The sequence below is a fragment of the Theobroma umbraticum genome, unplaced genomic scaffold, assembly GCF_002168275.2.
Source record: "Theobroma umbraticum cultivar Fairchild unplaced genomic scaffold, ASM216827v3 scaffold_4.1, whole genome shotgun sequence".
NCBI lineage: Eukaryota > Viridiplantae > Streptophyta > Magnoliopsida > Malvales > Malvaceae > Theobroma > Theobroma umbraticum.
The window spans coordinates 1,277,075-1,288,235 of NW_018397258.1; the positions used below are offsets into that span (position 1 = coordinate 1,277,075).

The following is an 11,161-nucleotide window of genomic DNA, read 5'->3' on the forward strand; positions in this document are numbered from 1 at the left end:
TATTTCATGATTTTTTTAAGTAAAATTAAAAAAAAGTTCAAATATTTCCAAAATTATAGGCTATATTAATAAAAAAAAAGAAAAAATTACTAATGCCTTGGAATTCTATTTTGTACCTAAAGAAGGAAACCGAGTCCTGGGCTTGGATCCCATTCATTGTGTACATGTGATGCCTGTTGGGCTATAGTTGATAAGATGGTCTTCGTTGTTTAAAAAAGCCCAAAATCTCCATGTACCTAAAAAATAATCTTTTGCTAATTTGAGTATATGCTAAAGGTGGCTAAAATCTTTGTGGCCTTGGGGGTCAGGTCTGGCCTAGCAAACTAAATTCTCTTACCCCGACTTGGGCAAAATTTCATGCAGACTCTAATTGTCCAGATTAGACCTAATAATTTTATATACGATGCAACAATACAGTATGGATTTAAGCAAGTTTAAATTTAAGTTTATCATATTTCGTGTATTAATCGTGTCAAACTTACTTAATCCATCAAAAATAAATCTGACACATAATTAATTAATTGTGTTATCGTACATCCATATTATCTATGAGTTGTTTATTATTCATTTATTTAATCGTGTTCACATGTCGTGTAGATACATTTTATACATGATTTAAACTCATTTATTAATATATATAAATATTAATATTTTTATAATAATTAATATTTATGTATATTAATTTTTATTATATTTAGTAAATATTATTATATTTATAATTTTTTATTATAAATTTGAATAATAAAATCATATATTACTTGTACATATTTTAATTTAATCGTGTTAATCATATCAATCGAATAAACATGTCATAAATCGTATAAATTTTAATTATGTTAATTATGTCATATTATATAAATTTTAATTTGATATATTTAATAAATATTTTAATCGTGTCATATTATAAATTTATTAAATATATTTATATACATGTTTAAGATCTTGATATGATTAATTAATTATATTGTATTCGTATTTATCTATCTAATTATTAATATCTTATATTTACATGACAAAATCACGTATATATACTAATAGTTAGATGTACTCAAAATCTAGAAAAGTAAGTGCCATTTGGGGTTCATTTGTTATTATCATATCAAGGAAAAAAATACAGATTTTTTTGCCCTTTTCCTATTTATTGAGAAAGATCTGGTAAGACAAGTTTGAGGCAAAATCAACTTCGTACGAGATTCTGGTGCTCCAAATCACTGTCAATCAAAGTTCATTTCAACAAAAAATTGTGGATCACAATGAAAGAATGGGACTTGATCTGCAACAGAGTCTGGCCCAGCTGAGATTTTCGAGCCACAGTTTTGGTTAGCCTCAAGCAAGGTACTGCCTGGGCCTATCTCAACTGTTTGGGCAGGAACCAGTGACAGTGTCGGTTCGAATAAATAAGCTCATATTTCATAGATATATAGGTACTTTTTTTAAGGGTAAAAGGAGAGATAAATGAACTTCAAGGGGTTTATAGTAAGTTAGATATATATATATGGTAATTTTGAACCTGACACGAAAATATGATTAAATAAATTTAAATTTAAAGTTATTGTGCATTAATTTTATGATCACATTTAAGACATAATAATTATATATTTTAAACGAAACTTAATTTTTTTAAACTTTGTTTAATAATTAATCAGATTATCGTGTCAATTTGTATAATTTAATTTACGTAACTCATTTAGAAGTTGAACACATTTATCAAAATAACTGTATTAATCATATTTAAATGAATTGTTAATCGTATTATATCATATAAAATTTAATATGACTTGTTTAATGAAATCATTATTTGTATCGTATCACATAACATGTTTAGTAAATATATTTGTGTGCATATTTAAATCCAATAAATATATTCATTAATATCTTATAATTATATAGCACGATTAAAAGATGTGACCATTATAGATAAGATCTAGTACGATTTTTATAATTGGTCTCAAAACTTAGATTAGATATTTTCTTAGATGGACCGTCCCATAGCTTGCCCAAGAGACCGAAATCCCTTTGAAAGTATTTAATTTTTGCGAACTATATGGTGCTTCTAATTTGGTTAAGGAGGATCAGGGTACAAGTAAGACTGCCAGCTCTGCCCCACGACTTGTCATCTTAACGAGAATACTCGACTCGACCCACATTGCAGGTCTGGATATCAAAATAATCATGCAAATTCCAGTGAAAAAGATAAAATAATGCAGATCTTTCGATCTACTGTGCAGTGGGATTTTATTTGATATTATTAGCTTTAATCATATGCCTTAATTACTTTATTTTTTCTGCTTTTTAGGATTCAGATTTGATGCTGGGAATCTAATCAAATGGTGATTAATCATAATAGTCATTTTAGACCATGGCCACTTGCATCACAAAATAGTAGTATAGGTTTTGCTTTATGTATTACTGATATAATTGATTCTAAAATATAATAATTTCGTACTATAAGAAATCTTTGGTATATTTGTTAGGACTTCTCCATCACTTTGATATGTTTCTCAATCACATTCAGATACAATAAAAGAGTTGAATTTAGTGTCGGTGAGCTTCAAGTGTCATGAAAATATGCAGATAACTTTAGGGTAAAAAGGACAAAGAATGAAAACCCAAAGATCTTGTTGACGTGGAGGTTCTAATCTCAGATCAGCAGGAGAGAAAAGCATGATCTAGTAGTAAATGAATTGCCGGCTGAAGAGTGAAATCACCCTGAAGGAGAAGCTGCACGTGGTACAACAAGAAGTAGAAAACCAAGATTTTTGATGACTTGGTAGAGTCAAATAGCTGCTACTGCACGTGTAACCTGGAACTGGAAGCGGTCCACTTGGACCTGAGTCTTTCGGGTTTCGTAGACACGAATCTCAAGGCCAGTACAAATACATCTATAACTATAAATGCCGTCCCGTTGCTGTGGGTCCAAAGCCTGACCAGGGAAGCTGCTCAGCACAACACTTCTCTTTCTTGCCGATCCTTTGCCCTTCAACACACTGTCGGCGAGCTCGGTTTTATTTGACCCCAAAAAGGGTTAGTTAGATAACACAGAAAGGGTTTTTGTGTGATTTTTATAATGTTGAAAAGCTTTGTCTGTGCTGTGGCTTTACAAGGAGGAGGCATTCAAATCTTTAAGAAAATCATATTATCTTGGCTTCCACCCACCTTCCAAATGGCCCAAACCAATGTCATTTCTCTCTTTCTTTATTCACTGTCACAGCTAATTATTTGAACCCTTTCCTCCCATTCTTCTATCTCAACCCCCTCCCGCTATAAATCCTAATTAAAACCTCACATTGTTTTCAATACCCCACAGCCAAGGTCTCCCTTTGATTTTCTCTCCTAAGATTTCAAGCTCAGAGAAGTATTCTTCCTATAAATCATTTTCATAACCTCCTTTTCTTTAGCCAAACCACAGTCTTCCCTTTCTCTGTGTGACCCCATACAGAGAAAAACGTTTCTTTTTTGACTCAGAAATGGCTGCCTCGAATTCCCTTACAATCTCTCCAAGAAAGCTCCGATCCGATCTGTACTGTTATTCATATCAGAATGATGCAAACACCCCACTGGTGATATCAGTCCTTGCTTCTCTAATTGAGAGAACGATGACAAGAAATGAAAGGATTGCCAAGAATTGTAAGTGGTCGTTGACAAAAGATTACAGGAGCAGAGTTTTCGATTGCCATGAGACACCCGACATGACAATTCAATCATACCTAGAGAGAATCTTCCGATACACCAAAGCCGGGCCGTCGGTTTATGTTGTTGCATATGTATATATTGATCGGTTTTGCCAGGCAAATCCTGGGTTTCGGATTAACGCAAGAAATGTACATAGGCTTCTCATTACAACTATCATGGTCGCTTCCAAGTATGTCGAGGACATGTGAGTATTGTTTCTTTCTCTTTTAACCTTTCTTCTTCGTTTTGGTGCTAAAATCAATAGCTTCAGGCCCTTGACAAGTTGTTTTTCTTCTTGAGCAGGAATTACAGAAATTCATACTTTGCACGAGTGGGAGGATTGACAACGAACGAATTGAATAACTTGGAGCTCGAATTCTTGTTCTTGATGGGTTTCAAGTTGCATGTAAACGTGAGCGTGTTCGAGAGCTACTGCTGTCACCTGGAGAGGGAAGTAAGCATCGGAGGAGGTTACCACATCGAGAGGACCCTAAGATGTGCTGAAGAAATCAAATCAAGACAGAATGAAGAAAGAAGATACAATCAGATTGCTCGCATTATGTTGTAACTTACAATCATTGAGGGAATTTTCATTCTCCCAAATTTTTGCTTTCGGCAATGGTATTGTAATTTGTACTCTAGGTTTTTTGTGTACAGATTGATGTGTAAAATATGAATGGTTTGCTTTGAAGTAGGGCCAAAATTCAGTGTTGTATAACTATAACTATGCTATGATTTTCAGCAAATGCAATACTTTTTATTGTATAAATGTGTTTTGAGTACAATAACAGTGTATTAAATATAAACACATTTTTCGATATCATTTTTATGCACGAGCTTCGAATAATATTCACAAGATATCGACAAGATAATGAAATTTATACTAAAACACAAAATCCCGTGATATCGGGAAAAGACTAATGATAAAGAATGTGAAAATTGAAAGCGGAATGCACAATTCTTGGGATTTAATTAAGCATATTTTGAAGGGTACAGGTTACAACCTTGGTTTGACATTTGAATTCCTCTCATATAAGACCAATTTCTTGGGGGCCCTTGGCTGGCTCTATAGTCTCTCAATATTATTCATAGCTAAGTAGAAACACAATGAGATTGTCTCATTGTCTTTCTATTTTATTAAAACCCAATTTGGTTTTGAAAGAAAAGGTTAAAAAAGTTTCCATTAAATTGACATAAACAGAAGAGTGAGACAGTAGAGTACATAAACATTATTATACATTTAAAGTTGTTAAAGGCTAATTCAGCTCTCATCTCACTATCCAGCTTCCTCCCAATGGTACAATTTTTTGTTTATAATATATCCTTTCAATGGCACACTAACCAACTAGACATATGTAGAAAATGACTTCTGTTCAGCAAAAAGTGCATCCATTAATGTAATAAAATCCAGTTTGTTGAAACTTTGATGTAGAATTGGCAAGAACATTAATTTTATCCAACAACATTATTCTCTTAGTTTGAAGCAAAAGGGAAGGCCTGCATCACATCTACTCTTAATTAATACTTATATATTCATTCTCTTTCATTTTTTATCTCAATTTCTATAAAAATTAAAAAAAAAACCGTTTAAGATTAACAAAAACTGACCAATATTAAAATATGTAAAAACCCAATAAAAGCATTTGCATCGAAGTTTGATTGTAATGTATTACCAACAGAAGACAACTTCCGGCAGAGGAAATAGGAAAGGAGGCATCGACTTTTCTACTTTGTACTAAAAGGAAAAAAAGGGGAAAGTTTAGAAAATGATTAATTGGTCGAAGTAAACATTACTTTATTTGATACAGCTTTTAATGTCTTGAACATGTTCTGCCATGGCTAAATTCAGAATCTAATTACAGTGGATATGCGTCTAAATGCTGTGTGTTCATCCCCGAATAAAGCCGAATTTGTTTTGATTCTTTAGAAGATGTGGCCGCGCCACCCACCGACGAACTACATCGACTATTATTCACAAATTTGTTGGGAAATTCCAGGTCAACCATACAAAAAAAATTAAAAAAGATTATATTCTCACTTTTTTACAATTAAAAGCAAATCAAAAGGGTCAATGAATCTGCTTGTTCTCTTAAATTTCTTGATTGACATTGAAAATATATACAATTAAAGATAATAAATTATAAATTTATGTATCTCATCTCACTTTTTTATCTTTCAAAATATAATTTATGCCCTAAATTGTATTGAAATTACACATTTCAAGAGAGATGAACCACTTAAATGATTAAGAAAAATCTGATATGTCACATAAAAACACTCTACATTACTGCATTGTAATGCTTCTAAAGAGCTGTCACTCACTTATATAAGAAAGGGTAAATGGCTCCGTCATGACTTCTTAATAAAAAGCTTTATCTTTAAACAAAACATAATTAGAAAAGAGTTAGTCGTCCAGTGATGATGTTGATGTACGGATGGAAAAGAAAAATAGGTTTTTGGTTCGGTGGTAGGGTAACCAGTAATACCAGTGAGGAATCGTGGCCGTTCCGAACTAGAAAGAAGAGTCAATCATCGCTCCCACCCCATGTCCAAAGAAACCAAATGGTTCATAATCCCAATAATATATATAAAAATGCAAGTGAAGGAAGGTGGAAGCTTGGGTTTTGAAGAAAACGACAATGGATTGAGTTGACACTAAGGGCGGCAAATGTCCCTGTTTAGTTTGGTGTGTTATCATTCTCTACGACCACTTTCTAAATGGTCACACAGACATTAAATTTTCAACTCGTTGGTTACTTGTTATTTTATTTTGTTACAACTAAGCCTGTCCCCCTATTGACCCACTTTTTACATATTAAATTGTTAAATACTTGTGATTAATAACACAGCCAACTGAGCTTTCTTTCTTACCAGACAAATTATTCCCCTTGAATTTGCTCCTCCTACTAGACACCGTCTTAGATGCACCCTGATTGATTTTTTTTATTTTGTTCAAGCTCAATCCCAAACTCCACTTCTCTGCCATGAACTTTCCTGTTGACTTTGCTTATTCCCCTAGTTGTTTTGGGTTCGAATTCACATATATAATTTGAATTTGTTCACTATTTTGTGGTGAGTTCCTCTTTTGACATTCAGTAAGAGTTATATTTTATATTTTAATGTAATATTCATATATTAAAGTGTCCCTACAGACGATATAGAATTAAATTAGAAAAGAAAAAGTTTCAATCATGCAATCATATTTGTTGAGCTTGGTCTGATCCTCCTGACCAGAGGACTTCTGTAGTTTGATTTGACATAATAAATCAGTTTTGTTGATAATGCTATGCTATCCGATTTGAGGGAATAAAAGAGTTGATGATGATGATGATGAAAAAGTATCATCAATTATCAAAGGCATTTCTTTTTAATTGTAAATTGCAATCGGTTAAATGAACCTGTGGCTTTATTTTAGGTCCAAAATTCATGCTCACACCAGCACCCACCTAACGCTCACACCTAAACAATTTCATTACGTTCATTATGGGTTTATTAAAGAGATTTAAATGCACGATATGCCTCTTGAATTTACGTCCTGCCAGAATTTCATACTGCTACTTAATAATATAATTATGCAAAGAGAAGAAGACAATTCTCATTATAGTACCAAGCAGTTGACTTGTTTTTATCTTGATTTTCAAATAAAATTATTCTGCTAATTTACGGTAAAAAATTATATTTAGGAATTATGAGTTATGACATTAGCCATTGCTTAATTTATTTATATATTTTTTATTTTTGAGAAAAAAATAACTACTAATATCAATGGTCAGGATTTTGTTTAAATTTTAAATAAATAACTACATCAAAACTCAAAAAAAAAAAAACGAAGACAAAAACCTTCACAATCATACCGAAGGCAAAGAAGAAGAAAAGAAGAAAGAGTCAGACAATCAAGGTAAGTTTCTTGGGTGTCCATGGTCAAGTGGGTCATGAGCCATTTTCCCCAGCTTGAGTGAATTGGTAACATTGGTCTTATTTTTTTGGGCGTTGGCCTGGTACAATGATATGTCTGGTGAGGCCCTATGCTGTTTCCAGAGTCCAGACCCAAAAGAACATTGGATTCTTCAGGCCCTGAATTGGTTGCTGCGCCTGTTTGGAGTTGTGACCATTTCGTACGTTTGAAAGTGCTCCATTGGAGTGTCCTAAGTCCCAAGCTGTAGGCTCCGGGATCTTATGTCATGTGGAGTCTATTAGAAGATTGTACAAACAGGGTAACATCCTCTCCTTGGCATCAAGGTTAAAGGCCGGATTAGGAATAAATCTATATCCATATATATACAAAAGTACGAATATTGAAAAGTTTTTGGATTAACGAAAATAATCATATATGTACATTATTTTTTATATTATTATTTTAATTTTATATTAATAGTATTCATAAGAGTTATCAAATTTTTAGATATATTAAAATTTTAATGGTATAGAATGACTTTAATTAAATATATGTTTTTATTATAAATATTAATAAGATTTATTTCATTTGTAAATAAAATTTTTAATTATATATAATTGAAATATTAATTGCATTTTATATATAATTAAATTTCAAATATAATCTTTAACTTTATACATTAGAATCCTTTATGTTTTATATACTTGTTATTAAAAAAAAGAAACAAGTATTCATATGCACATAACAATTAACAATAAATACTAAAAGAAGATTACAATTGTATATCGCCTTGTCATCCACGACAAGTTCTATATATCTATAGATGAATTTTAAATTGCGTAGACTTGACATACTGAGAGACAATTTTTCCACTTAAAACCCTTACGATAATCCTCTATCATCAAGGCTACGATTTTCAACGTCAAAATGAGAAGAACGTGCATTGTTTTTTTTTTTTCCTAATTAATCTAGAGAGAACACATATTTCTTTTCAACCGTGACGTGCATGTGCCATTTCCTCAAATAATTTACAAAAATTCAAATCTGATTTGGAAACGTTTTCTAAAGTCAGGTAATCCAAAAGCGAAAAAAGTTGCATTAATTGATTTGAATATGGTGCCCTTTTTGAAAAAAAAGTTACATTAATTAATTATTTAAATCGATACCCAAAAAGTTAACTTTGAGATTTTAATTTTTTTTGTATAACACTTTATCATTTATATCGTTAATTTTTTAATAAAATTTATCAATTTACTTGTAAATGTAAACAAATAGACTAAGTTTTAAATTAAGAGATATTCTGATAACATGTATGAAATCAATAATGATATAAAATATTATATATATAATTAACATAAAAGAAATGTATATAGAGTTTAAGCGAAGAGATTATCCTATTGAATCTTTTCTAATCTTAGGAATTACTTTGGTAATAGTAATTCTTCTTTATGAGCTACTAATTCAACATTAAATGCATGCATGATGCGAATTTTCCATAAGGGATACATGTTTTTTTTTGAGCAACTTTCTGTTTCACCAACTGAAAATTTGTCCGGAATAAGGAAAAATTAATATAAATTGAAGATCTTATCAAATATTCGTCTATATATTTTATGTTTATTTTCTATGGTCATAAGCTAGAGCCATATTGTCCTATAGCCTGTAGGGGGATTTCTGCCTGTTGCAAATCTCTCTCATCACCCCATCTTCAGAATGAAAGCGACGCCCACGTGTTGTTTCAGTCACCTTGTTCGGAATTGAGGACTCACTCTTCCACTCTGATGGAGATAGCCATGTGAGTTGCCTCAGCTAAAACTCATCATATAAAGAATACCTCTAATGGTCAAAAAGCCCCGCATGATATTCTTAACATTAAATTTGTCTGCGTAGAAAAAGGTAATAAAATTTGAGTTTTATTATGAGTATTTTTGTGAATATTTATTTATATTATTTATATATATTTATTTTATCGTTAATGCGTAGGTTTATAGATAATTAGAGATTTTTAAATATTATTATTTTATTATTAAATAAATTAAAAAATTTATATTAAATGTATTTTTAATATATCAATTTTATACAGCATCACTAAATCAAATGTCACTACTTTGTCAAAATTTTTTTTAAAAAAAATATTTATAATTGAAAAAAATTTATTTGGGAGAAATTTTAAACTTTTATCTTTTCACATTCATACAATGATACTTTATAGTTAAATTATAATATATAAATATTACATATGAACAGTACATCAAATATAAAAATTTTATTATACAAAATTTTTAAATTTTATTTTACAAAATTTTTAAATTTTATCTATACATATTTATAATTAACTAATAATATAGAAATATTATATTATTACAGTGTATCAGATATAAACTTAATTTGAATCTATATTTCATTAAGATATCAATCTTAGAATTTCCACGTAAAACAAAGCATTAAATCACAATCATCAAATCTCATCAATCGTGTTGATAAACGATTTGAAAATAACAGAGCCCAAATCCCCGCCAAGTATTACGTGCCGTGGTTTTTGAACGGAAATGGAAGGATCCTCAGGGTTTAAACGGACCGTGGGATGATGTTCAACGGAAATAACCACCATCAACGGCAAAATCAACGAACAAGTGTTTTGTCGCTGCTCTCAACTAAAGCCGCTTAATTGGAAATTAATTCAGCGTATTCCCCTGAATTTAAGGCAATGGGGATAACGTGATAAGAAACATACGAAAAATATTAATTTGGACCAATCGGTGACGTGGGCCCGACTTTAACCGTCCTGGTGGGGCCAGACATCAGGAGACATAACCGCTTTCGCGGGTTGATGTCAGAAACAGACAAAAGGACGACGTTATAGTAGTTTGGTTTCGTCTGTAAAAGTCCCGAGTCAGAGAAAGAGAGACAAAAACAGCAAATCAGATTGCGTTTTTTTTTCCTCTGCCCGTCTCCGGCGTCAAAGCCTGGAAACAAGCAATCTAACCGATGTAGCCATGTAAAAGTATGCTGTAAATTGGACAGAACAAAGTTAAAGTTAATTTCTTTCCTTTGGTTTTTTCTAGCTGCATATGTGGATTAAAATTTGCCATTTGCATTGTGGGTGCATGGTGATCGAAAATATTTGGCCATGGAAACGTTGGCTGATTCATTGTTTTCGGATTCTCTGACAAATCTTGCGTGGACAACAGGGAGTTAATTTTTCTGTTGTTCCTTCTGATTTCTTGTGTCTTTCTGGTGCTTTGTGTTACTCTTTGGCATATTGTTCTTCTGATTTTAATCAATTGTTTTGAAGTAACTACTATTCAATTCAATTATGTGCTTACTAATTTATTATTTGCTTGCTGATGTCAAAGCTATGCATGGGAATTTAGCTAAATTCTACTTAAAGTCTAGTAAAGTAGTCTAGGGTATTAGGATTTCGTATCTCAAGGATCTTACTCATTTGACCTGTTCATGAAGAAAATAATGGCTAAATCGTTCTTATTATGTACACGTGTCCTCCACTAAGTGGTTGCATTAGAACCATATGCACTAGACTTTGGCTCTATAAATACCTAATCCTTGATCTGCTAAAACCATCACCAAGCTTAA

General features: G+C 31.6%; 1 protein-coding gene across 1 annotated transcript; it reads left to right on the forward strand.

The window, feature by feature from the left end:
* The first annotated feature begins 3,186 nt into the window (after positions 1-3,186).
* On the forward strand, positions 3,187-4,473 carry LOC110414053 (cyclin-U2-2-like). The gene is made up of 2 exons (XM_021425112.2): positions 3,187-3,877; positions 3,976-4,473. The coding sequence occupies exons 1-2, from the start codon at positions 3,468-3,470 to the stop codon at positions 4,238-4,240; spliced, it is 675 nt and encodes a 224-aa protein (XP_021280787.1). The 5' UTR covers positions 3,187-3,467; the 3' UTR covers positions 4,241-4,473.
* The last annotated feature ends 6,688 nt before the right edge of the window (positions 4,474-11,161 follow it).

Coding starts and splice junctions, on each gene's coding strand:
- LOC110414053 (XM_021425112.2), top strand. CDS start 3,468: ATGGCTGCCTCGAATTCCCTTACAATCTCTCCAAGAAAGCTCCGATCC. Junction 3,878..3,975: donor TCCAAGTATGTCGAGGACAT/GTGAGTATTGTT, acceptor CTTCTTGAGCAG/GAATTACAGAAATTCATACT.